The 27,649-nt window shown below is 39.9% G+C and overlaps 2 protein-coding genes across 4 annotated transcripts; one reads left to right on the plus strand and one right to left on the minus strand.

The window, feature by feature from the left end:
• Positions 1-759: 759 nt before the first annotated feature.
• Positions 760-10,123, minus strand: pfn4.S (profilin family member 4 S homeolog). Of its 2 annotated transcripts, none has more exons than XM_018265980.2 (5): positions 10,009-10,123; positions 7,172-7,310; positions 5,476-5,610; positions 3,342-3,447; positions 760-1,188 (listed from the first exon to the last, which is right to left on the minus strand). In XM_018265980.2, exons 2-5 carry the CDS (start codon positions 7,286-7,288, stop codon positions 1,160-1,162), a joined length of 387 nt encoding a protein of 128 aa, XP_018121469.1. In that variant the 5' UTR covers positions 7,289-7,310; positions 10,009-10,123; the 3' UTR covers positions 760-1,159. The 2 variants fall into 2 exon arrangements, with proteins under 2 accessions (XP_018121469.1, XP_018121470.1); XM_018265981.2 differs by lacking the exon at positions 10,009-10,123 and adding an exon at positions 9,375-9,715.
• Positions 9,802-27,649, plus strand: fam228b.S (family with sequence similarity 228 member B S homeolog). 2 transcript variants are annotated; one of them, XM_018265978.2, is made up of 10 exons: positions 9,802-9,942; positions 10,032-10,095; positions 12,294-12,407; positions 17,394-17,516; positions 18,506-18,583; positions 21,182-21,379; positions 23,004-23,081; positions 23,235-23,322; positions 24,600-24,744; positions 27,227-27,649. In XM_018265978.2, the coding sequence occupies exons 3-10, from the start codon at positions 12,312-12,314 to the stop codon at positions 27,276-27,278; spliced, it is 858 nt and encodes a 285-aa protein (XP_018121467.1). In that variant the 5' UTR covers positions 9,802-9,942; positions 10,032-10,095; positions 12,294-12,311; the 3' UTR covers positions 27,279-27,649. The 2 variants fall into 2 exon arrangements, with proteins under 2 accessions (XP_018121467.1, XP_018121468.1); XM_018265979.2 differs by lacking the exon at positions 9,802-9,942 and having other exon boundaries at positions 9,961-10,095.

The following is a 27,649-nucleotide window of genomic DNA, read 5'->3' on the forward strand; positions in this document are numbered from 1 at the left end:
ACTGTGTATCCTGTGCTGGAATGGCTGCCCCCATGGCTACACAGCAGCTTGTTTATATAAACTATAGTAGTGTTTCTAAAGCAAACACAGCAGTTTTTACCAGTGCAGGGCAACACTGCATTATATTTTTATTACTTAAAAAAAAAATTTGATGCTACTGGTACTTTAACCCTTTCACTGTCCTTTAATGGAATTGTTCAGTGGAAAAAAAAGACTGGGTAAATAGACAGGCTGTGCAAAATAAAAAAAAATTCTAATATAGTTAGTTAGCAAAAATGTAATGTATAAAGACTGGAGTAACTGGATGTGTAACATAATAGCCAGAACACTACTTCCTGCTTTTCAGCTCTCTTAGTTTCCACTGATTGGTTACCAGGCAGTAACCAATCAGTGACTTGAGGGGGGACCACATGGGTCAAAAGTGTTCGCTTTTGAATCTGAGCTGAATGCTGAGGATCAATTATAAACTCACTGAACAGTTATGTCCCATGTGGCCCCCCTTCAAGTCACTGACTAACTCAGAGTTAGAGAGCTGAAAAGCAGGAAGTAGAGTTCTGGCTATTATGTTACACATCCAGTCACTCCAGCCTTTATACATTACATTTTTGGCTAACTAACTATTTTGGAAATGTTTTTTATTTTGCACAGACTATCTATTTACCTAGTTTTTATTTTTACACTGAACAATTCCTTTAAAGTTGATTTACATTTCAGCACAACTCTATAGTCTTCTTTGTGTCACCCCCTGATGAAAGTCAGAAGAATTATACATTCTGAGTGATCGAACTGGACTGGGTAAATCCTTATGTAAATTGTAATAAAAGTTATAAATGGAACAAAAATCTATTTCATAATGTTTTATTCTTCGTGAGTCCGTTATTACAGTGCAAATTGCACAAAACGCATTCTTTAAAGGTGGCACATTTTTTGGAGCAAATACAAGGACTTTCTAAGTAAGAAGTTTCCCACTGTCAGAAATAATTTTGTTGGTCTGCAAAACCAACGAAAAATTGTTTGTATTTTATTCTTTAACTTTCCCGAGTACAGTAGTCATATTCTTGTGTGCTCTGTGTTTATGGGAAACTATTGGAAGTCACTGGTAACAGACCAATCAGCAGCCTGTAATTGCAATCTTCATCCACTGTTGTTTATTTCAAGATCATATTTCTTTCTCCCTGAAATAAGAACCTGAAAAACATTAATTACAGATTAAAATGTACATTTACTTATAATATTATAGGTTATAAGCTCATCTCAATGGATTCCATCTCAGTGGGAACTACCCATTACAAAGCTTCAAAATGTGACTGCTAAAGTATAAAGATGTAATGAGAAATATGGAAATGTAACAGACATTGTAAAATCTAGACAAAATGATCATCATCTGAGGGGCTACCAGCTCATGCCCCTGAACACTTCACCCAAGACCATTGGTAGGTGGGAGGGCATAGTGGGAATAGCAGGGGTCGGAGGGGAGATAGCGGGGGGGGGGGAATAGAGTGTGCCCAAACTGCTAATAAAATAACACGGGGCGGCACATTTATCAAAGGTCGAATTTCTAATTCATGCAATATAAATTCGAAATTATACCGATTGAAATTATTAAAAAATTATTTTTTTTTAACTCGAATGAATTTAATCGACCCAAATTGAATTTGATTCGAATTTTAAAAACTTTTCTTGGAAAAAAACTTGAATGTCAAGAAAGCTGCAAACTTAAAGGAGAACTAAAGCTTAACTAAAGAAGTAGCTAGAAATGTTGTACATGATGTTTTGTGCTTCTGTACCAGCCCAAGGCAACCACAGCCCTTTAGCAGTAAAGATCTGTGTCTCCAAAGATGCCCCAGTAGCTCCCCATCTTCTTTTCTGCTGATTCACTGCACATGCTCTGTGCTGCTGTCACTTACTGAGCTGAGGGACCCACTCACAATATACAGTACACATAGAATAGAAATGTCACAATATAAGGCTGATTAGTAATTAATACAGATAATTACTACATGGCAGCACAGAAACCAGTGCAATTAGCATCAGAATTTAATAATCAGCAAACCTGTAGCATCAGCTTATATTACAGCCAGGGAAGCTCATTTTCTGCTGGATAATTAGCATACCTCCCAACTGTCCCTTTTTCGGAGAGACAGTCCCTCTTTTGACAGCTAAATCTGCAGTCTCTCATTTGTACTGGAAAGTCCCTCTTTTCTCTGCACTGAACAGCCAGAAAAAGAAACAAAGTTTCTCACTTAATTGGCTTTTAGCAGAGAGCCCAGAACAGGTAACAGGGGCAAATAAGATACTTTGTAACAATTTTGAGACACAAAAACACAGTTTAGATAAGGAGAAATATTTTCAAACTCATAACCTGCCAAATTTATTAAAACAAACATGGTAATTAGGGGGTGTGGCCACAGAAAGGGGTGTGGTCAAAAATGTTTTGTCCCTCTTTTTACTTCCAAAATGTTGGGAGGTATGAATTAGTGACGAGCCCTAAGCTTAGCTTCTCAACAGCCAATCAGAGCCCACTGAGCATGTGAGTGTCACAGACACTTTCCAAGATGGTGACCCCCTGTGACAAGTTTGAAGTCCTGGATCATTGCTGCTATTGACAAGCTCAAACTTTAGCCTCGTGCAATAAGTTCACTATATAAAATATGCCATTTTTGGCCATATTAATTTTTAGTGTTCAGTTCTCCTTTAATCCCTGGACCTCTAATATTGACTTAAACAGCAATTTGGCAGGTTTTAGGTGGCGAATAGTCGAATTCGAGTTCTTAAAGGGCCAGAGTATGATAAATCTTGGAAATCGAATTCATTTTTTTTTAAAAAAAACTTGAATTTGAATAACTCCCTAGTCGCATTTGACAGTTTTCACCATAAAAAAAACTTGAAAATTAAAATTTTCAATTCAACCCTTGATAAATCTGCCCTTTACAGTTTGCTGCCCTTTACAGCTGTCTGATTCTTATATTTTGAAACTGGAATAGCAAGGGGGGGGGGGGCACTAGAATTTCTCCTGATATCCTGGAGGCCAGTGCCCTGAAGTTTTCGGAACTGTCCCATCAATGGAATGTTTTCTGTGTTTGACAGCACTGTATTCATAAGGGGAGGACAGGGGAGACACTCTGTGAAAGTGTGCTGCATCTTCCTTCATTTCTCAACAATGTGATAAGAGGGCCTAGGGTCCACCAAAGCTGGGGCCCACCGGGTTTTTACCAGGTACCCCGACTGGCCAGGCCGACCCTGCATAGGCTTATTATATAATATACTGCTTCCAACTTCTCAATCTCATTCTCAAATCCAGTTTAGGAAATAATCAACCTGCAGCTGTGACAGGCACTTACCTAATTTCTCAGCAGCCTCTACACACACACTGGGGTACATGCCTTCCCGGTAAGTCGCAAGTAGAATATTCGACTTTGTCTTTACCAATACAAGTCCCCCTTCATCCTGGTCACAATGAGAAATAAAGGGATGAATGGTTACTTTTTTAAATGCCTCCCAAACAAAAGTTCAAATGACAGTGACCCTCTTTATAAATGTACATGACAAAATGGGGTTAATTCACTATACAATTTAAAGGAATACTCGGTCGGAGTAAATTCGGAACCAATATTGTAAAACTTAGATGTCTTTATTGGAATATAGATTAAAACCACAAAATAGTGGGCAGGGGGAAGCGTAGCTTGACGCGTTTCGTGACCTCTGGGTCACTTCATCAGAAGCATGGCCGCCATCTACTGGACAAATAGTTAAATACCATTCACCATTAAGAACACGAAAAACACCTGTTAAAAGTCACGATCAGCGATTAATGCTAATTATAAAGGTCCAAATGGAAACATACTAGACTAGGCAGTATTTAAATCCCAAAAAATTCATAATAATACATATAATAAATATAATAAAGACATTATATGTAACAAATGTAGCAAAATTATTACGTACTATATATTATCTATTAATCAAAGAACACACAATAAAGATTAATATATGATTAACCAAATGGCAAAAAACATATGTAGAACACGGGAAAAAATAATCATAAATGATAATCTCAGATAGTTTATATAATAATAATAATAATAGCGAACAATTGATATGTAACAGCAGACGGTAGTATTTCGGAAATAGTTAGTAACAAGACAGCAGGCGCTACGATCAAAAATTACAGATTGAGAGATACTTTGACAATATAGTGTAGCCTTTAAAGTTGCTGATAAATTAATTGATAAATCCTTCCTAATGTGGTGAAGGAGGCAAAGATAGTATCCCAAAACTAGCGATCAATGAAGCAATTCAATTCCCATTCTCTATTGAGGTTCTCTCTCTATTGAGGTTCTCTCTCTATTGATATTAATTGGGTGTCACTGTATTAAGCCTGTATATCCAGAAAGCTTCCTTCCTAAGGAGAGTTGACTCCGTATCTCCCTTACTACACTGGTTACTACCCTGTCTATAATTTGGACGTATATACAAAGTTTACTTTGATGGCATTCTATCAGATGTTTCCAAATTTTGCATTTTAGAGGGGACCCAGTTTGGGCTCATTATTGTCCCCGAGTCTATTTACAGAATCAGATACATCCAGACCCACCCACTGGTTGGATACAAGGGTTGCTATAGATGTGGTGGATCCAGATGTGGCACTTGCCAATATTTGCGACCGTCTAAGGACTTTAGAGGTAGATTGAATCCCAGGCGTTTTAAGATCCATTTTTATGCCAATTGTGGCACTAACAACGTTATCTATTTAATCACTTGTAGTTGTGGCCTACAATATGTGGTTAAAACGATTAGACCCTTTAGGAAACGCCTGTCAGAACATCTAAGTTGTGTGTCATGCAAGGATTCGAGCTCAGCTGAAGCGAAACATCTGATAGAATGCCATCAAAGTAAACTTTGTATGCTCTGTGCTGCTGTCACTTACTGAGCTTAGGGAGCCACTCACAATATACAGTACACATAGAATAGAAATGTCACAATATAAGGCTGATTAGTAATTAATACACATAATTACTACATGGCAGCACAGAAACCAGTGCAATTAGCATCAGAATTGAATAATCAGCAAACCTGTAGCATCAGCTTATATTACAGCCAGGGAAGCTCATTTTCTGCTGGATAATTAGTGACGAGCCCTAAGCTTAGCTTCTCAACAGCCAATCAGAGCCCACTGAGCATGTGAGTGTCACAGACACTTTCCAAGATGGTGACCCCCTGTGACAAGTTTGAAGTCCTGGATCATTGCTGCTATTGACAAGCTCAAACTTTAGCCTCATGCAATAAGTTCACTATATAAAATATAGCATTTTTAGCCATGTTCATTTTTAGGGTTTAGTTCTCCTTTAAGTGAGTGGGCACGAGTTATGGTTCTATATGGTTCTAATATCTTCACCCTCTGTTTGGCGCCAACTGATATACTGACCAGGTGGGGAGATAAAAGCAATTGCTTAATGTTAAAAGAAAAGTACTTACACATTTTGCATAGATGGAATTTTTATCAGCCCGAACACATTGGTAGGTCTTGTCCCAAAACTGAAGCCCTTCCTTCCTTATTGCAGATGTGTTCTTAAAGGCGTCTACTATAGTTTTTATTGTCTGTGCTTGTACCTGGGAAGTATAAGAAAATGTCTATAGAAACCCATGTGGATGTCAGTGTCTGAGCTCCTCCGCTAGTGAATTAGCAGTAAGTGGAACACACAGCCATCTTCTGCCCATGGGTTATTTAGCTTTTTATTCAGCAGCAATTCAATTTGCATTATAAATAATCTGGTTGCTAGGGTCCATATTACCCTAGTAACCATGGAATATGAATAGGAGAGGACCTTACTAGAAAGATGAGACATACTAATTAGCAATAACAATACATTTGTAGCCGTACAGAGCATTTGCTTTTTAGATGGGGTCAGCGATGCCCATTTGAAAGCTGGAAAGAGTCAGAGGGAAAAGGCAAATAATTATAAAACTATATATAAAAAAAAAATAATGAAAACCCAATGGTAAAGTTGCTTAGAATAGGCCATTCTATTACATACTAAAAGTTTATTTAAAGGTGATCCACCCCTTTAAAACATCAGCATTATAGCAGGTCAAAGGGAGGCCGCATCCCTGGGTTAAAACCTGGAATTTTGACTCATTGGGGCAGATTTATTAAAGGGATCCTGTCATGGGAAAACATGTTTTTTTCAAAACACATCAGTTAATAGTGCTACTCCAGCAGAATTCTGCACTGAAATCCAATTCTCAAAAGAGCAAACAGATTTTTTTATATTCAATTTTGAAATCTGTCATGGGGCTAGACATATTGTCAATTTCCCAGCTGCCCCTGGTCATGTGACTTGTGCCTGCACTTTAGGAGAGAAATGCTTTCTGGCAGGCTGCTGTTTTTCCTTCTCAATGTAACTGAATGTGTCTCAGTGGGACATGGATTTTACTATTGAGTGTTGTTCTTAGATCTACCAGGCAGCTGTTATCTTGTGTTAGGGAGCTGTTATCTGGTTACCTTCTCATTGTTCTTTTATTTGGCTGATGGGGGGAAAAGGGAGGGGGTGATATCACTCCAACTTGCAGTACAGCAGTAAAGAGTGATTGAAGTTTATCAGAGCACAAGTCACATGACCAGGGGCAGCTGGGAAATTGACAATATGTCTAGCCCCATGTCAGATTTCAAAATTTAATATAAAAAAATCTGTTTGCTCTTTTGAGAAATGGATTTCAGTGCAGAAGTCTGCTGGAGCAGCACTATTAACCGATTCATTTTGATTTTTTCCCATGACAGTATCCCTTTAAGGGTCGAATTTCAAATTCATGTTATTTATTTTAAACTCCCATAAACTCAAAATTCAAATGTAATAATAAAATCAAATTTTCTCAGCTCTGACAAATTTAATCAACCCGAAAACTTAACTCGAATTTTATTTATATTTTCAGATTTTCAGAGAAAAAAACTTGAATGTCAGGAAGGCTGCAAATATCTCCAAATTGATCCCTGGACCTCTCCCATTGACTTATCCAGCATTTCGGCAGGTTTTAGATGGCGAATAGTCGAATTTGAGTTCTTAAAGGGCCACTCGGAATTCGAATTAAAACTCGAATTGAGTTTGGATAATTCCCAATTTGGATTTGAGAGTTTCAAGGCCAAGGCCTCACAATATGATTATATGCAACTTACCTGAAAGCGCGGGGGTGAAGGGAACACAACACCCTCTTTTATCCTTATGAGAGCTGCAGCCTCCACATGCTGAGTCTTTATCAGCGAGTCGTACAGCAAATTCTGGATCTGGTTCATGGTGTTCCAGCCCTACAGGGAGCTAAAATGTAATAACAGGTATTAGACATGGTGGAATAACATGCATGAAAATAACATTACTCCCTTCATTATTAGGCCATATTGGTAGCAGGTGGGTAAAGGTTTGCACTGGTCCAGTAACCCATAGCAACCAGTCCGTAAAGGTGGCCATAAACAGAGAGATGCACTTGTTTGGCGATGTCGCCAAACGAGTGGATCTCCCCCCAATATGCCCACCTTGAGGTGGGCAAAATCGGGCTGATCCGATCGTGGGCCCTAGGGCCCAACGATCGGATCCTAACGATGCCTAACGGGCGGTCGGATCGCGGGACCGGTCTGTCGGCAGCTTTTATCGGCCCGTGTATGGCCACCTTAAGATACAGTCTCACCTACACAGCGAGCCATTAATTGTTGTGTCGTGCCCCTGGACTACTACATTGCAGCCTCATTTAGGTTCATCCAATCACGTTATATTAATGTCTATGATTTCAACTATAATTTTGTATATTTCCATACAAAGGGGTGGTTCTCCTTTTATTTAACTTGTAGTATGTTATAGAATGGCCAATTCTAAGCAACTTTTCAACTGCTCCTCATTTGTTTTTTAAATTCTTTATGGTTTTTGATTTATTTGCCTTCTTCATCTGACACTTTCCAGCTTTCAAATGGGGGTCACTGACCCCATCTAAAAAACAAATGTAAGGCTATACATGTATTGTTAGTGCTACTTTTTATTACTCATCTGTCTATTCAGGCCTCTCCTATTCCTATCCAAGCCTCTTATACAAGTCAAGATAAGGTTGCTAAGGTAATTAGGACCATAGCAACCAGACTGCTAAATAACTGGAGAGCTGCTGAATAAAAAAATTAAATAATTCAAAAAACACAAATGATAAAAAATGAAAACCAATTGCAAATTGTCTGAGAATATCCCCCATACTAACAGTTAACTAAAGGGTGAACAATTGCTTTAAAGGGGTGCTTCACTTTTACACTAACTTTTAGTATGTAATTGAATAAGCAACTTTTCAGTCGGTCTTCATTGTTTTGTTTTTTTATAATTATTTGCCTTTTTCTTCTGACTCTTTTCCAGCTTTCAACCCCATGCTCGGGGTTTACCTTGACGTGGTATGGTGGCTTATCAATTTTATGATCATAACTTTGTAACAAAATAACCCCTATTTGGGTACATATGCAATAGCATTTATTATACTTATATATATACTTTAAAGCCTTTAGAGTGCTCCCACAACCCCCCTGTTTTGATATTGTATATTTAGCCGGAAGCTGTGGCATAGCTTCAGTGGTTGTAGCACCCCATACCCCCCCTTTAAACTAGTGGTGATCCTATGCTTTTAAAATTGGGCGTTTGTTTTGGGAATATCTCTCCTTTAAAAGCCTGATTGCTGGCTGGGGAGGATTTAGCCCTTAGTGAAAAAACAGCGTTCAACGGACATTGATTACAGGTAATGCTAAAATGCACATAAAATATAAAACAAGTTAGGGACCGCCATTCGGGGTTTACCTTGACGTGGTATGGTGGCTTATCAATTTTATGATCATAACTTTGTAACAAAATAACCCCTAATTGGGTACATATGCAATAGCATTTATTATACTTATATATATATATACTTTAAAGCCTTTAGAGTGCTCCCACAACCCCCCTGTTTTCAACCCCATGCTCTGTCAGGCTTCACATTTATTGTTATCGCTACTTTTTATTACTCATCTTTCTATTCAGGCCTCTCCGATTCATATTCCAGTCTCTTATTCAAATCAATGCATGGTTGCTAGGGGAATTTGTAGCCTAGCAACCAGATGGCTGAAATTGCAGACTGCTGCTGAATAAAAAGCTAAATAACTCAAAACCCACAAACAATAAACAAATTAAACCCAATGGCAAATTGTTTCAGAATATCCATCTCTACATCATACTAAAAAGTCTTTTAAAGGAGAACTATAGACAATATTTTTGGTAGGGGGGTTAGTTCTCCTTTAAAGATGAACAATTCCACTAAACAACACATCCCCCGGCAGCTGCAATAGACATGACTAGGGAACTGCATAGTTTCACTCTCCTCACCTCTCCTTGCTCTGCTCCTTATAAACAAATCAAATCAGTCCCTCTCCGTCACTTTGTGCTAACCAAGGCGCCCCCTGTTTGAAATGACGCTTCTATTGGCTGTCCAGACACCCCTGTACCGCCCATCTCTTACATTTGGCGTAGTTGATTGGTCTTCCGCCGCGCCAGTCACATCGTGTCCATGAGCGACATCTGTCAACCTAAACATGGCGTTGGCATGGTAACTACACGCCGTGCGATTCAGCGGAAGGATACTTGGTCAGTCGTGGAATGATATACGGTTTCAGTGTAGTGGGCTACTGGATAGTTTTGTGAGACAGATACTATCGTTCATATTAGGTCAGTTCGCCTGTGGTTACGCGTATAATAATTTAAGCAAAGTATCTGTAAGTTTTCCTGTTAGTGTGGTGAGTTTTATACGGATCTGGCTGCGGAATCCCAGGCTGCGGAAGGTTACACTAGCGCTATTAGAGTTGCATTTAGAAAAGGGAGTGATGCGTCGCTGTGGTGCTATTGTCCGCTGACAGGGAAGAGCAGTGACCATATGTTGCTTATTACTCACAGGAAGGTACAGGCTGAGGGCAGGGAAGGAAAAGCAGAAGATTACTTATTTATTTTATCAGTTTCTACTTACACTTTGTCTTCTTTGTCTTGCAGATAAGTTTCCCCTGCACCTGCGGAGCTGCTGCCACTGGGAGGGCCCCTCTAGTCTAGGGCCAAGGTGAGCTCTTCTCCAAACAAAGTCCCAGAACTATAGAGAAACTATAGAGAAACTATAGAGACCTTGTGGCTGCTGGGGGGCTCAGGGGTATGGGGGAGGGGCTTAGGGGTATAGGGGAGGGGCTTGACGTCTGATCACTTATTCCCAATATTTAGGGGACTCTAAAATGATTTTGCTTTGGCTCCCAAAATCTGTTATTAATATTGTTATTGTTGTTTAATCATGTGTGCTTCACCTTTAAATGAATTATTTTAGAATGGACAATTCTAAGCAACTTTCAAATTGGTCTTCATTATTTTATTTTTTTTATAGTTTTTCAGTTATTTGCCTTCTTCTACTGACTCTTTCCAGCTTTCAAATGGGGGTCGCTGACCCCATCTAAAAACAAAATGCTCTGTAAGGCTACACATGTATTGTTATTGTTACTTTTTATTCATCGTCTTTCTATTCAGACCCTCGCCTATTCATATTCCAGTCTCTTATTCAAGTCAAGACAAGGTTGCTAAGGTAATTAGGACCCTAGCAACCAGACTGCTAAATAACTGGAGAGCTGCTGAATAAAAAAATGAAATAACTCAAAATCCTCAAATCATAAAAAATGAAGACCAATTGCAAATTGTCTCAGAATATCCCTCTCTACATCATACTGACAGTTAACTGAAAGGTGAACAATCCCTTTGAAGGGGTGCTTCACTTTTACACTCACTTTTAGTATGTTATAGAATAAGCAACTTTTCAGTCGGTCTTTATTGTTTATTTATTTATTTTTTTATAATTTTTTTTAAATTATTTGCCTTTTTCTTCTGACTCTTTTCCAGCTTTCAACCCCAGGCTACACATTTATTGTTATTGTTACTTTTTCTTACTCATCTTTCTATTCAGTCCCTCTCCTATTCATATTCCAGTCTCTTATTCAAATCAAGGCATGGTTGCTAGGGGCAATTTTAGCCTAGCAACCAGATTGCTAAAATTGCCGACTGGAGAGCTGCTGAATAAAAAGCTAAATGACTCAGAATCCACAAATAATAAAAAAAGATAACGAATTGGAAATTGTCTCAGAATATGACACTCTACATCATAATGAATGTCAATTTAAAGATGAACAACAACTTTAAAAGGTACTTGCTGGTTATCCAGGCAAAGCCATTTTTTAGGGTAAGCTAGAGAAGGGGATTTGCCTGGGGCCCCCAGCATGAGCTTTGTCCTTTTAAAACAGGAATGTAGATACAATTATAAAGGGCACATTATACTGTATAACAAGGTTTTACTCACAGGGGCGTTACTTTAGAGGAAGCAGACCTAGGGGGGCCCAGGAGGTATAGGGGACCCATGTGACCCTAATTTATATAGTTTCAAAAAATATTGGTGAAAAATAATTTGCTATGGGGCCCAATAATATCTAGTTACGCCACAGTATACTCGTTTTTTGGGGGGTTAGCAACAACTCAACTTTTATATTGAAACACAGTAAAAAAAAAAAGAAGCACAACCGATCCCAGACAGTAAATTAGGGGGCACTGCCTATTCATTTTTGAAGCCGCCATACCTAGGTCCAGCACTAGCCATGGGCCAGCAACAGACATCAGTACTTGAGTGCCCAGTAAGGAGGTTATTTACTAAACTCCGAATGCAAAAATCATGAAAAATTTGTGATTATTTTTATTAAATAGGACTTTTAAAAAAATCCCGAATTTTTTGGAATTTAAAGTCTGAATTTGAAAATCCAGCATCTCATACCTGTCGAGGTTGTATATACTGTAAGTTAATGGGAAAAGTCCCAATGATTTTTTTGATGTACGCTGGGTTTCGTGCAATACCCTAAAGTTTTCGGAGTTTTCAAGTGAAAAAATTATGAAAATCGGATGAAAAAATCAGAAAAAAATTTGAAAATATGATTTTTTTTCCCGCAAAACAAATTTTAGGGAAAATGTAATAATAAATAAGTGGAAAAAACCCGAGCGGATTTGATCAGATTTTGTAGCAGAAAATATTGAGATAAATTCGGTCTTTGATAAATAACCCCCTAAATGTCACTACAGACTATAACCATACGGCTCCAGTCTACAGGCATCTCGCAGGGCACTGACATTTGTGTGCAGTGTAAATGTATAATCGTTCTTTCTGCAGAGCTTACAATCAAGGCAACACTCAGTAAGCCAGTAAGAAGGAACTAATAAAGCAGCTGTATTTCTGTGTAGGTCACATGTAGATCTGAGATGTCGGCAGGACGCAGAAGTCCAAGGAAGGATGGAAATATCACAATGCAGAGCAACGGGATTCCCAGTGACTCGCTGCCTGGTACTCAACATCAAGTACGTACAGTGAAAATGTCTGACTGTTTAGCTTCACATCTTGTCATGGTGCAAGTTCTCTCCCAAACCTGTGGACTTTACAGAAGGAGACCACATTCACATTCCAGGGGTATAACGGGATACCCGGAAAACTCCCGATGGGCCCAGTGGGCCCTTTTGCTACTAATTATGTGGCCAATTTCATGGTCATTCCCTATTTCTTTATGCGAAAAAACGCTTAATAATGGAAGAATAGACTAAGTAAATATAAACGACTAGGAGAATAAATAGGTTGAAATGAGGAGAGGAGGAATAATAATTTGGAAAGTGGGGCCCCTGGCATCCCAGTCCGACACTGGACTATACTGTGATCAAAACAGTTCATTTTCCCCCCCAATAATCTTCATTTTCCGTTTTAAATATAAAGGGAGGGGGTACAGAAGGCAAGAGGGGAGGGGATGGAGGGGGATTGTACATGAATTGAAAGGGGACTATCATGAAAATGTAATATAAGCTTCTATATACTGAAGTAAGAACTCTTATTAATAATTCTGCATTGTTTCTGAAATAATCAAGTTTATCTTCACTATTCCTCTCTCAGCATCTGTTTCTCTTCATTCTCTCTTCATGCAGCAGTTGGGTGTCAGATATTCAGTGACAGTTAGATCCAATATATCTTATAGGGGGGCTCCTTTTGCCTAGAAGATGTATTAGAGCTCACTCTATTAAAAATTTTTAATCACTCTATTAAAAATCACATAGGGGGTTATTTATCAAAGTCCGAATTTATCTAAATTTTTTAGGGATGCACCGAATCCAGGATTCGGTTCGGGATTCGGCCAGGATTCGGCCTTTTAAAGCAGGATTAGGATTCGACCGAATCCTTCTGCCTGGCCGAACCGAATCCGAATTTGCATATGTAAATTATGGGCAGGGAGGGAAATCACGTGACTTTTTGTCACAAGACAAAGAAGTAAAAAAAAAACTCAGACCAAATCCGCAAGGGTTTTTCTTGGCTTATTCATTAATACACTTTCCTGAAATTTTTGTTTATGGGAAAAAATCGTGAAAAATATGAATTTTACGAATGCTATGGAACTTCCACCCGATTTTCACTTTTTTTTCACCCGAAAACTTTTTGCCCGAAAATTTCGAAAACTTCAGGGTATTGCACGAAAACCCAGCGCACATCAAAAAATCATTGGGACTTTTCCCATTAACTTATATGCAACCTCGACAGGTCTGAGGTGCCGGATTTTCTGATTCAGACTTTTCCATCCTCTGGGTTTAATAAATTCCGAAAAATTTGTGATATTTTCACGAAAAATTCGGATTTTATACCAATTTGGCATCTAGAGTTTAGTAAATAACCCCCATAATGTCTCTCTACATGCAGAATCTGTGCAAAAGGCAGTTATTTTGTTAGATTTTGTTTCTACTGGAATCAGTTATTTGAGTGAGCTCTAATTCATCTGCTACAAATATAAGATATATTGGATCTAACTGTCAATGAATATCTGACACCCAACTGCTGCATGAAGAGAGAATGAAGAGAAACAGATGCTGAGAGAGGGATCATGAAGATTAACTTGATTGTTTTCGTAACTGTGTAGAATTTTTAATTGATTATACTTAGAACATTTCTTATTTCCGTATGATTAAGCTTATATAGAATTTTCATTTTTTGCTATAGTTCCTCTAGAAAGGTTTATCCAGGTCAGTATCATAATAATATAACCCTTATAAATTATCGGTCTTCCTGCCTAGTTAAAAGCAGTTCATATTTAATGAATGAATGGCTTCTCTGTGGGCAGCTGGGTGTGTCAAAACAATGACCTCAACCGAAATCAGACTGAGAAGAGAGGATTGGTCAGCCTTACTCTGCATTACTGTCTCTCATATAAATAATGCAGCATGTCAGTCATTGGGAAGGTTTTATATGACCAGAGACTTAGTATGTTGCCATCCTGGATATTTCTGTGCACTTGCATAAATAAAGAGATTAGCGAGGAGGATTTCAATCTCCCATTGCAGATTCCATATATACTGCCAATAGGGTTGCCACCTTTTTTGGGAAAAAATACCGGCCTTCCTGTGTATTTAGATTTTTTCCCTATCAATAACATTGGGGTCAGGAATAATTTTTACCGGTCAGGCCCGTAAAATACCAGCCAGGTGGCAACCCTAACTGACAAGCTAGTACCCTGAGGTTGACCATGCATTGGCAGACTAGGGGCAGCATTCTTTTGGGTCTGTATATTATGGTTTTATGCATAATCTTAGAGGCTCATTTATTAATTATTATTTATAATTAATGAATTTATTAGGTCCTTTTCTTGAATTATAGTAGCTGCCCCCATGGCTACACAGCAACTTGTTTATATAAACTATAGCAGTACTTATGTTATCTACTGTGTATCCTGTGCTTGAATGGCTGCCCCCATGGCTACACAGCAGCTTGTTTATATAAACTATAGTAGTACTTATCTGTTATCTACTGTGTATCCTGTGCTTGAATGGCTGCCCCCATGGCTACACAGCAGCTTGTTTATATAAACTATAGTAGTACTTATCTGTTATCTACCGTGTATCCTGTGCTTGAATGGCTGCCCCCATGGCTACACAGCAGCGTGTTTATATAAACTATAGTAGTACTTATCTGTTATCTACTGTGTATCCTGTGCTTGAATGGCTGCCCCCATGGCTACACAGCAGCTTGTTTATATAAACTATAGTAGTACTTATCTGTTATCTACTGTGTATCCTGTGCTTGAATGGCTGCCCCCATGGCTACACAGCAGCTTGTTTATATAAACTATAGTAGTACTTATCTGTTATCTACTGTGTATTTTGTGCTTGAATGGCTTCCCCATGGCTACACAGCAGCTTGTTTGTATAAACTATAGTAGTACTTATCTGTTATCTACTGTGTATCCTGTGCTTGAATGGCTGCCCCCATGGCTACACAGCAGCTTGTTTATATAAACTATAGTAGTACTTATCTGTTATCTACCGTGTATCCTGTGCTTGAATGGCTGCCCCCATGGCTACACAGCAGCGTGTTTATATAAACTATAGTAGTACTTATCTGTTATCTACTGTGTATCCTGTGCTTGAATGGCTGCCCCCATGGCTACACAGCAGCTTGTTTATATAAACTATAGTAGTACTTATCTGTTATCTACCGTGTATCCTTTGCTTGAATGGCTGCCCCCATGGCTACACAGCAGCTTGTTTATATAAACTATAGTAGTACTTATCTGTTATCTACTGTGTATCCTGTGCTTGAATGGCTGCCCCCATGGCTACACAGCAGCTTGTTTATATAAACTATAGTAGTACTTATCTGTTATCTACTGTGTATCCTGTGCTTGAATGGCTGCCCCCATGGCTACACAGCAGCTTTAAAAGACTTTAATTTTTTGGTGTTACTGTTTCTTTAAGCTGGTAAGAACTAAGAAACGCCTCTTGTTTTCTCTATAGTAATTGTTCATTGTGTGACAGACTCTCAGTACATAGAGACATTTAATGACAGTCATTAGCAGACAATGCTACAATAACCTACTTGCCCCCTATAAGTGTGTGTCAGACACGAGACGTTTCATTGGCAGATTGTTATGGCTACTGGCAGACCATTGTTCTATAAGCTGAGAATCTGCAAGCCTGGGCCTGTCCTTGTTCTTAGCCTTTTGTATATGAAACTAGTGGGGGTGGATGTCAGACAATACACGGATAATTTATTAAACCAATTCTTTACTCAAAAGCAGAACCAAAGTCCCCTTGCAAAATAGTTCTCATTGATATATACTGTTTGTGTGATTAGTGCAGGGCAGTTTTATGTTACTTAAAGGGGAACTATTGTGAACATTTCATATTAGCTTAACATACTGAAATAAGAAACTTTTTTTATTACAATCCATTAAAAATTCAGTACCATTTCTGAAATAATCAAGTTTATCTTCACTATCCCTCTCTCAGCATCTGTTTCTCTTCATTCTCTCTTCATGCAGCAGTTGGGTGTCAGATATTCATTGACAGTTAGATCCAATATATCTTATAGGGGGGCTCCTTTTGCCTAGAAGATGTATTAGAGCTCACTCTATTAAAATCACCAGGCATCATGTCTCTCTACATGCAGGATTTGTGCAAAAGGCAGTTATTTTGTTACATTTTGTTTGTACTGGAATCCGTTATTTGAGTGAGCTCTAATACATCGGCTAGGAAAGGAGCCCCCCTATAAGATATATTGGATCATTCATCTGATTCCCAACTGCTGCAAGAAGACAGAATGAAGAGAAAGTAGTGAATATTGATTATTGATTATTTCCGAAACGGTACAGAATTTTTAATTGAGTGTATTTAGAACGTTTCTTATTTCAGTATGAGGAAGAGTATATTAAATTTTCATTTTATGCGATAGTTCCAATTTACTATAGTTAGTTTCACTAAAATGACAGCCCTGGAGTTATTCCTGGAGTTATTGTCAGTTTCCCAGCTGCCCCCAGTCATGTGACTTGGGCTCTGTTAAACTTCAGTCACTCTGTACTGCAAGTTGGAGTGATATCACCCCTCCCCCCCAGCAGCCAAACAACAGAACAATGGGAAGGTAACCAGATAGCAGCTCCCTAACACAAGATAACAGCTGCCTGGTAGATCTAAGAACATCACTCAATAGTAAAATCCAGGTCCCACTGAGACACGTTCAGTTACATTGAGTAGGAGAAACAACAGGCTGCCAGAAAGCAGTTCCATCCTAAAGTGCTGGCTCTTTCTGAAATCACATGACCAGGCAAAATGACCTGAGATGCACCTACACACCAATATTACAACTAAATACACTTGCTGGTTCAGGAATGACATTTTATATTGTACAGTGAATTATTTGCAGTGTAAACTGTAATTTAGGAATAAAAACGACATCATAAAAATCATGAAAGAATCCCTTTGATATTGAGCTGAGCTTCTAAATGACTCCCAAGATCAACATTTTATTTATTAAAACCCTAGGAAAAAGAGTATTCCAGAGACAGTGGCTGTGTAAGAACTCGCTCAAGTCCTGGGGGCAGAATCATGTCTACTGCATCCAACAGAAAGGCTCGGGACTGGCTGGCACACAAACCCAATATCCAGGTATGAAACAAGGCTGCACACTTTTCTAGCCCATGAATACTCATTATCCTGCTTCAGCTCTTGTCACAACCATGTTCTCAGGCACCCCAACATGATTTGTCTGTGATTCATGATCAGCTGAAGGGCTGCAGGTTGGAATGGCCTACATTTTATTGATGCTGTCAAGTAATCTGTTTTGCCCCAGGCCTTGTGTGGATTATAGGAAACTCAAAAAAAGTGCAACAGAAATCCTGCTCTTAAAGGACCAGTAACATCAAAATTTTTTTACAAAAAATTCGTTAGTATAAATCGAAAAAAAAAACCACCAAGCCAAATGAAACTATGAAATTGCAAAGTGTTTATTAAAAAATAATTTACAGAAACTCCACTTCCGCTCCTCTTCAGAAAAGAGGACGACGATGCATCGTGCGGCGCTGGATTTCTCCTCCCTGGCTATCTCCGATATTCTTCTGACAGCATCTGAAGGAGCCGTGGTCCTTGGAAAGTCAGATGCACTGGTGGGCTCACAGGCAGTTGTTCTCCTGGCAGTCCAGCCCCATTGCCTTCATCACAAGAGGAACACCAAGGCTTGAAGTTGCAGGGGGCGCCCTGCAGAGGAGGCCGGAGGAAGAGCAGGAAGGCAATGGGACTGGACTGCCAGGAGAACAACTGCCTGTGAGCCCACCAGATGCTGTCAGAAGAATATCGGAGATAGCCAGGGAGGAGAAATCCAGCGCCGCACGATGCATCGTCGCCCTTTCGCCTTTTCTGAAGAGGAGCGGAAGTGGAGTTTCTGTAAGTTATTTTTTAATAAAGACTTTGCAATTTTAAAGTTTCATTTGGCTTGGTGGTTTTTTTTCGATCTATACTAACAAATTTTTTATAAAAAAAAAATTGATGTTACTGGTCCTTTAATAAAAAGTATAGGACGTCTCTGGTACCATTGTCCCTTTTAGGTTTCCTTCTAATTTCATATATTTATAATTCACTGTTGGCCTTTATTTCCCTAGCTGCTCATTGATGAAGAAAATCAAGAGATTAGAGAAACAATGCACCATCTGTTAGATGTGGAGCATCACTTTAACCAGGTAAGAGGAGCCGTTATTAGATTAATTATTAGCACATATTTATAAAGTGCATAAACATATTCTGCAGGGCTGTACAATAAATTAGTATATACATTATGTAAGAGGTTAAGAGGGCTGTCCTGAATATTAGCTGATTATCTGTTCCCATCAGTCCCTGTCCCAGCTGAGCTTAAAAGCTAAGGTTCTATCACATTCATACACAGTTAGTGTTATCAGGAGCCAATTAACAGTCTTGGAAAGCACCCACAATGCATTGCATTGATCTTTGCCATCTTTGGTGCAAACCCAATGAGTAATTAAAATAAAAAAAAGAAACAAAGGAGACCCTCATCATACGATTACTCAAGAACATAAAAGATAGAAAATTTGTCCCACCCTGTGACACCGTACTTTCCATATGAAGTCGTGTAGAAGGCTTGCTCAGTGTAAGACAGTTGGTTGGGTTATTGGGATTAATGGTTGTTCTGTAAGAAAAGTGTTTTTTTGGCCAGCTCTACATAATTTGGTTGTTAACAGTAACCAGGGCCGCCATCAGATATCACGGGGGCCCTTACAACAACATTTTCTGGGGCCCCCTATAAGTAAAATAAAAATTTGATGGCCAGGGTCTCCCATAAAAGTTTTTTAAAAACATTGGTGGCCGTTGTCCCCCATAAAAGTTCAAAAAGCAGTGGCCAGGGTATAAAAAAAATAAATAATAACAAAAAAACCATTGGTGTTCAGTGGAACTAACTTTTAAAGGACAAGGAAAGGCAAAAAATAAAATCCCATTTTTGCCTTCTTTAATGAAAAAAAAAACTATCTCCAATATACTTGAATTAAAAAATGTGTATCGTTTTTATAAGAAACCTGACTGTATGCAGTGAAATTCTTCCTTCATTTACTGCTGTGGATAGGAATTGTCAGACGGTCCCTAACTGCTCTGCAGGGAAACAATCAAACTTATGAACAGCAGGGGGAGCCCCCGCCTTACTTCCCAGCCATGCAGAACTCAAGCAGCTTTGTTTATGACGATCCCTAAGCAGCCCAGACCACACTGAGCATGTGCACAGTCTTAAGCTGGCCATAGATGTACAGATTTTCAACAGACCCAATCCACATCGTGAGACCAAGATCTTCTGAGAACCATCGTACGAACGTTCGAACTGTCCATCAACTAAAACGACCAATTTACCAGGAAAACAAAGGGGAGCTGCCTGCTTGGCCCTGCAAACATCCATAGATTGTACTGGGACCGACAAAGATTTTTTAACCTGGCCGATCAATTTCCTGGCAGATGTCGGACGAAAAATCGTAAGATGTACGATCGTTTGAATCCCACTAACCGCACGATAATTTGACGAATCGGTCGGGCTGCGCTGAAATCGGTCGTTTCGCAAAGAAGAATCGTCGCGTCTATGGGGGCCTTTAGTCTTGCAAAGATGTATAATAAAGTTACAAGATGGTGACCCCCTGTAGCCAACTTTGAAAGCATAAATCATTTGTTTGATTAGGCTTGTGGTGCAGTAAGTTCATGTTTATGTTTAGTATACAAAATACAGCATTTCTAGCCTTATTCTATTTTAGACTTTCCTTGTCCTTTAAAGGTCTTCTTCATTCTCCTCTTCTTGGGGTCTAATCGGAGCCTTTCAGCTCTTATTTGGCTTTTAGCTCCAAACTGAGGCCTTTGCCTCTTTTTGTGGCTTTCGGCTCCTTTTGCGGGTTTCAGGTCCTATCTGAGGCTTTCAGCTCTTTTGGAGGCTTTCAGCTCCCAACAGTTTGTCTCTTTTCGCGGCTTTTGGTTCTTTCTGTGGTTTTCAGGTCCAATCTGAGGCTTTAAGCTCTTTCTGTGGCTTTTGGCTCCAAGTGGAGGCTTTCGGCTCTTCTTGTGGCTTTCCGGTACACTTGTTGGCTTACGGCTCCAAACGGAGGCTTCTGGCTCTTTCCCCAGCTTTCAGCTCCAAACGGAGGCTTTCGGCTCTTTTTGCGGCTTTCAGGTCCAATCGGAGGCTTTTGGCTCTTTCTGCAGCTTTCTGCTCTTTCCACAGTTTTCGGCTCTTTTCTATGCTTTTGGCTCTTTTTGGGTCCAATCATAGGCTTTCGGCTCTTTTCCCAGCTTTTGGTTCCAATCAGAGGCTTTCGGCTCTTTCCGCAGTTTTTGGCTCCATACAGTGGCTTTTGGCTCTTTTTGCGGCTTTTGGCTCTTTTTGTGGCTTTCGGGTCCAATCGGAGGATTTCGGCTCTTTCTGCAGCTTTCGGCTCTTTCCTCTGCTTTTGGCTCTTTTCGGGGTCCAATCGCAGGCTTTCGGCTCTTTTTGTAGCTTTCGAGCCCAATCTCAGGTCTTTAAACGGTTTTCGGCTCCAAACGGTGCTTTCGGCTCTTTTTGTGGCTTTCGTCTCTTTGTCTTTTGGAGTTCGGAGGCTTTCGGAAACTTTGGTGGGTTCCGACGATGCAAGGGGGGCCTGGCTAATCCAGGAAGTTCAGCGCAGCCAAGCCCCCTTAAAGCACCGGGCTCGGTACAGTTGTGCCCCCCTGATGGCGACCCTGACAGTACCTCTCCTCTGTATAATAACAGAATCTGTGGCAGGATCTCATACCCATTCATTCTTATCTCTCAGAGCCTGACAAAGTATCTGAAGAAAACAGACGACTTGGAACTGCGCAGGAAAGAGATGCAGCACAAAAGGTGGACTGAGCGCGTATCAGATCCCTTACAGAAGACCATCCAGAGCTACGTAGATGCACAGACAGCAAGAGACATAGAGAGAAGGAGGCGCTTTGTCCTTGCTCAGTACTTGAAGTATTGCAATAAAAAGGTGCGTGTGAAAGATTACCTGTAAAAGAATAAAGCCGAATGATCCACTTGTTTGGCCCAGTTACCAAGTAAGAGAATCTTTGGCGGATTTATCAAAGGTTGAATTTTGAATTTATGTGAATTTTTTTTTTTTTTACTTGAATGTCAGGAAGGCAATAAACATAATAAACAAATGGTTCAAAGGACCTCTGCCGTTTACTTGTAAATTTTAGGTTTTAGGTGACAAATATTCGAATTACAACAGTTTCCATGGTTGAGGTGTGAAAAATCCCATTGGCGGATTAAAATTTGAATGTGTGAATTTTGACACCAAGAGGCACATTTATCAAATTGAAATTTATTTTAATAGAATAGAATTAGGGATGCACCGAATCCACTATTTTGGATTCGGCTGAACCACCGAATCCTTCGCTAAAGATTCAGCCGAATACCAAACCGAATTTGAATATGCAAATTAGGGGTGGGAAGGGGAAAACATACTTCCTTGTTTTGTGACAAAAAGTAACGCTAATATGCAAATTAGGATTCGGTTCGGCCGTGCAGAAGGATTGGGCCGAATACTGCTGAAAAGGCCGAATCCTGGCCGAATACCGAACCGAATTCTGGATTCGGCGCATCCCTAAATAGAATAAAGGTGGCCATAGACGTAGAGATCTGCTTGTTTGCCGATGTTGCCAAACGAGCGTATCTCTCCCCGATATGCCCACATTGAAGTGATATAGGGCGGATCCAATCGTGGGCCCTCATAATGCATCCGATACGGGTGGTCGGATAGTGAGACCGCATAGACGCACAGATGCGGCCACGAATCAACAGGATTTTTTAACCTGCCCGATCGAGATCTGCATGACTTTCGGCCAAATATCGATTGTGAAAGTCCGTCGGTTGGCCCCACACACGGGCAAATAAGCTGTTAAATTAAGGCCCCCATACGATAAAAGCTGCAGACAGACCGAGTTGGCAGTTTATTGACCCGTGTGTGGGGCCATCCAACCGACTTTCCTGATCGATATTTGGCCTAAAGTTGGGCAGATCTTGATCGGGCAGGTTAAAAAATCCTGACGATTCGCGGCCACATCTGTGCGTGTATGCAGCCCCGCGATCCAACCACCCGTATCAGATGCATTATGATCCGATATTATATCCAGCCTACAGGGCCACACTCTATACCTAGATTCTTGCTGTCTGAGACCTGAATAGATTAATAACCTCTCATTTATCTCTTATTTACCTTTAACCCTTAAGGCAGTTCTTTTATAATTTGTTTTCATTTGTATTTTTATCTCTTATCTTACCCACTTATAACATACCCACTACTGGGAGCTATATTCATTAAGTGCAACGGATATTTACAAGGAATACAGACCCGTATATATATTTAATTACCTTATAATAAACTTATTGATAATTTATGACAGTTGCACCCTCTACAAATACCTACTTTAAAGAGATCTAATCTTATGCAACACATCATATCAAAATCACTATACTCTTATATGTGTAAAAATGCAATATGATAGTTTATAATCCAGTTCTTGTTTATAATGTAATCACATAACCCTGCTACTGTACATGGATACATCTGGATGTTTATTGTTCTTCTTGTTTTCTTGTACCGGCTGTAGGGTTTCGTCTTTCTCAGAGATTACGATTCCACAGAGTACGACCCCTTTTCTCATCAGATTTCTAAGCAATACCTCCGGGTAAGTGGGATCAGTGATTGGGCTTGGTTCATGGCTGCCGGTTATTTATACCATGAAGTTATTGTTCCGATTAAAATATGAAAAAATTAAACTCTACACAGCACCTTTCATCAGAAATAACACAAATCTGGGTTTTTTTTGAGTGCACAATAGGTTTTCATGCCACAGTTCCTCGACCCTCTTCTACAGCAGAGTCAGAGGAGAGTTGAAGAGGAGAGCATAACATTACACTGTGAAACAGGTATCTCTTTGGCAGCTCATTCTGTTACTGGGGTTCATTTAGGCACTTCTGCCCCACTTGTCTGCATGTATGTGTTACACCTGACAGAGGAGGACATTTGGAAGTGGTGAAGTGCAGCCAATTGGGAGACTGGATGATAAAAGGGATACTGTCATGGGAATTTTTTTTTTTTCAAAACACATCAGTTAATAGTGCTGCTCCAGCAGAATTCTGCGTTGAAATCCATTTCTCAAAAGAGCAAACAGATTTTTTTATATTCAATTTTAAAATCTGACATGGGGCTAGACATATTGTCAGTTTCCCCGCTGCCCACAGTCATGTGACTTGTGCTCTGATAAACTTCAGTCACTCTTTACTGCTGTACTACAAGTTGGAGTGATATCCAGGCCCCGAAATGGCAATCTGTGAGTTCTGGCAAATGCCAGAGGGGCTGCTGTATGGTTCCATAGAAAGTCAGTATTTAGTGGGCTGGTGGGGGCTGTTTGGGCCTCTGTGTACCTGAAATGCCAGGGCCTATTTTTATTCTCAGTCCAGCCCTGGTGATATCACCCCCCTCTCTTTCCTCCCAGCAGCCCCTAACACAAGATAACAGCTGCCTGGTAGATCTAAGAACAACACTCAATAGTAAAATCCAGGTCCCACTGAGACACATTCAGTTACATTGAGTAGGAGAAACAACAGCCTGCCAGAAAGCAGTTCCATCCTAAAGTGCTGGCTCTTTCTGAAATCAGATGACCAGGCAAAATGACCTGAGATGCACCTACACACCAATATTACAACTAAATACACTTGCTGGTTCAGGAATGAAATTTAATATTGTAGAGTGAATTATGTGCAGTGTAATCAGTGTCATTTAGAAATAAAAACTACACCATAAAAATCATGACAGAATCCCTTTAAAAGACTCCCTAACTCTGTCCAGGAGGCCTTTTGGAAGCACATTCATCTGGTTACACATGTGAAACAACCTGCAATACTGAGTTGTTGAGAGTGTCAGTAAATGGGGGGCCTGCTCTCGCTGTCATTCGGGGGGTGGGGAATGTGAAACTTGATTTGATTCATATATATATATGTAGTTAAAATCTATGTCTATAAATATGTTTAGCATGAGCTAATGTGTAAATTGTTGGTCTTCTCTCATATGTACAATGTGAAGGTAAGGACGTTATGATATGAAAATGAAAAATCAAACTTAGATAAAGAGTTCAAAAAATAAAAAAGGCAATCAAAATGTATGGCTATTTACCAAATGTGGTGAATATCATCTTTGCCTGTAGGGAGAATCTATTCTGCTAGAGAAATCCATGAACTGAACATGAAGAAACTGCCACAGGTTCCTTTGGGCCGGCACGGCATGAATGGGATTGAGTGGGTCAAGGCTCCCTTTGGTTACATAGAGAGTGAGATCAGACAAAAGAGCAGGTAAGAGTCCTCCTCATTCACATGTTTAGTGTGTGTGGCAGGGTTTGCGCCCCAATCTGTTGTGCAAATGTTTTAGGTTGACCTTCACTAGCTCAAGCTTTTACTGCTTGTTAAGAATTAGGGCTGAATTATTAAGCCCTGCAAGGAGCACACAGTGCAGGGAGCAGAGCTGTGGTCACACTCAGGGCCACCATCAGGGGGGCACAGAGGTAACTATTGTATCGGGGGGGCCCGGATGTGCTGCACTTTTCTAAATAGCCACGCCCCCCTTGACAGCACCGAAGCTGCGCCGCTCCTGCCGAAGATCCAAATAAAAACTTACCTGAACAAAAAAAAATAAAAAAAATACACTTGTTGGCTCCGGAATGACATTTTATATTGTAGAGTGAATTATTTGCAATGTAAACAGTGTCATTTAGAAATAAAACGACATCCTAGCAAATACGAGCTAAAGTCGGTGATCGTCCTGTACAACTCTACAGATACCTACAAATGAGGCATGTCTTTCAGGCTCAAATTTGGCTGACTTAACGAAGAATATAAAACCCCCTCAATAGAACCGATCATGCGTGAGCCACAAAGCTAACATCTCGTCTATACAAGGCTCTTCTTGACTCCATTCCCCCTCCGTACGCTAGAGCGAAGGCCAAATGGCAACATACTCTCCCATCATTAGTGGACAACAACTGGGAGGAAGGCACAGATACAGTTTATAGTGACCTAATCTCTATCATGGTCCAGTTCAAATTCATCCACCAAACCTATATCACCCCTCTGAAACTTCAAAAGATGGGGGGCTGTCCAGCAGCCAAATGTCCAAGATGCCAAACAGCTAATGCCTCATTTCTTCATCTGGTTGGGAATGTCCCCCAATACAAAGCTATTGGAGAAATAGAACTCAATATTTGGAGGACAACCTGGACTTTCCAAACGTATGTACTGCATAGATGTGCCCCTGTGCCTTTTGGGGATGTTAGAGGATCAATTCCCCATGAACAAAACTAGATCCTTAGCTCGGGTTTTACTATTATACGCTACAAAAACTGATAGTCATGCGCTGGATGGGGAATACGACACCTGCAACGGCCCAATGGGTTAACCTGGTCAACCCACTCTTACCTGCAATCAGATTAAACTACGAAGGTAGGGGCTGCCCATCGAAATTTGAAAAGATTTGGACCCCCTGGCTAGACATTCATGCAATTGAGGCCTCTAATTAACCAATTATCTGTTTAATTAACCAGTTAAGAACTAATGTAACTCACCTACTGTTCATTATGTTTGGTGCTAGCATTACAACTCTCGTATGCTAAGATTTTAGAAGGTCCCACCTACTACTCTATAGCTTATCTCTGATCACCATGATGTAAACTTCAAGGTACAAGTTAGACCTCTCCTTTTCTCTTTCTTCTTCTTCTTTCCTACCGTCTGTTAATGCAAAATACAATAAATAAAATACTTAAAAAAAAAACGACATCCTAAAACTCATAACAGTGTCCCTTAAAACTGGCAGGGAATCTGTTCTGTGAAAGGCACTTCATTAGTACAAGGCAAATGTAGAGCCGAGAGTCACCTGACGGCAGACTCACAGGTTTAGGAAGAGCTAAGGACAAATTCAGAAAAAATGTGGCGTGAAAGACCAAATTTGGAAACTTTTCTGTTATTTGGAAACTTTTCTGTTTAAAAGAGAAATTCAAAGAAGTGGATACAGATGTTTGTGAATATGGCCGGAAATCTGACAATTTCGATCTCCACTTTTATTTTGTCTCAATATCACCCCTTTTGTGAATTCCCCCCATAGTGTTGCTCAGTCTGGTTGTGTAGCTTAAAGGGATACTGTCATGGGAAAAAAATTTTTTTTCCAAAATGGACCGGTTAATAGTGTTGCTCCAGCAGAATTCTGCACTGAAATCCATTTCTCAAAAGAGCAAACAGATTTTTTTACATTCAATTTTGAAATCTGACATGGGGCTAGACATTTTGTCAATTTCCCAGCTGCCCCAAGTCATGTGACTTGTGCTCTGATAAACTTCAATCACTCTTTACTGCTGTACTGCAAGTTGGAGTGATCTCAACCCCCTCCCTTTCCCCCAGAACAGTGGGAAGGTAACCAGCAGCTCCCTAACACAAGATAACAGCTCCCTGGTAGATCTAAGAACAACACTCAATAGTAAAATCCAGGTCCCACTGAGACACATTCAGTTACATTGAGAAGGAAAAACAGCAGCCTGCCTGAAAGCATTTCTCTCCTAAAGTGCAGGCACAAGTCACATGACTTGGGTAGCTGGGAAATTGACAATATGTCTAGCCCCATGTCAGATTTCAAAATTGAATATAAAAAAATCTGTTTGCTCTTTTGAGAAATGGATTTCAGTGCAGAATTCTGCTGGAGTAGCACTATTAACTGATGTGTTTTGGGGAAAAAAACATGTTTTTCGATGACAGGATCCCAACTATATAACTGCATTTGTTTCTATTGCAGGCAAAGAATAAGAGGAACATTTAACAAAGAAAGTCATAACTTCAAGACTTAAGATACTTAATATTGACCTGGATGGAGGTGTGACCCTTCCAAGGAAATAACCCCTAAGAACTCTACCCCTCGGCAACGGGAATAGGGCCAAACACTTTCTGGATAACAACAGGTTTTATTGTTAGGAAATCGCGATTCTAGTGGGTGCCCCGGATCCCATTCCTTGTGTTCCCCAGCAATTTGATTTACCCCAGCGTGTTGTCTATTCAGGAAACAAAATCACTTATCCACCATCACTGAGCCCTGCATTGTACATGGATTTATCCAGAAGTTTATTCTACAGGCTGGTTTAGTATTGGAATCACTCAGCAACTGTTATTTAGAAGCCCCTTTTTGTTTTGCAGTTTATTGAATAAATGTGTTTGTGAATTA

Source organism: Xenopus laevis, chromosome 5S (genome assembly GCF_017654675.1).
Source record: "Xenopus laevis strain J_2021 chromosome 5S, Xenopus_laevis_v10.1, whole genome shotgun sequence".
NCBI classification, from domain to species: Eukaryota; Metazoa; Chordata; class Amphibia; order Anura; family Pipidae; genus Xenopus; species Xenopus laevis.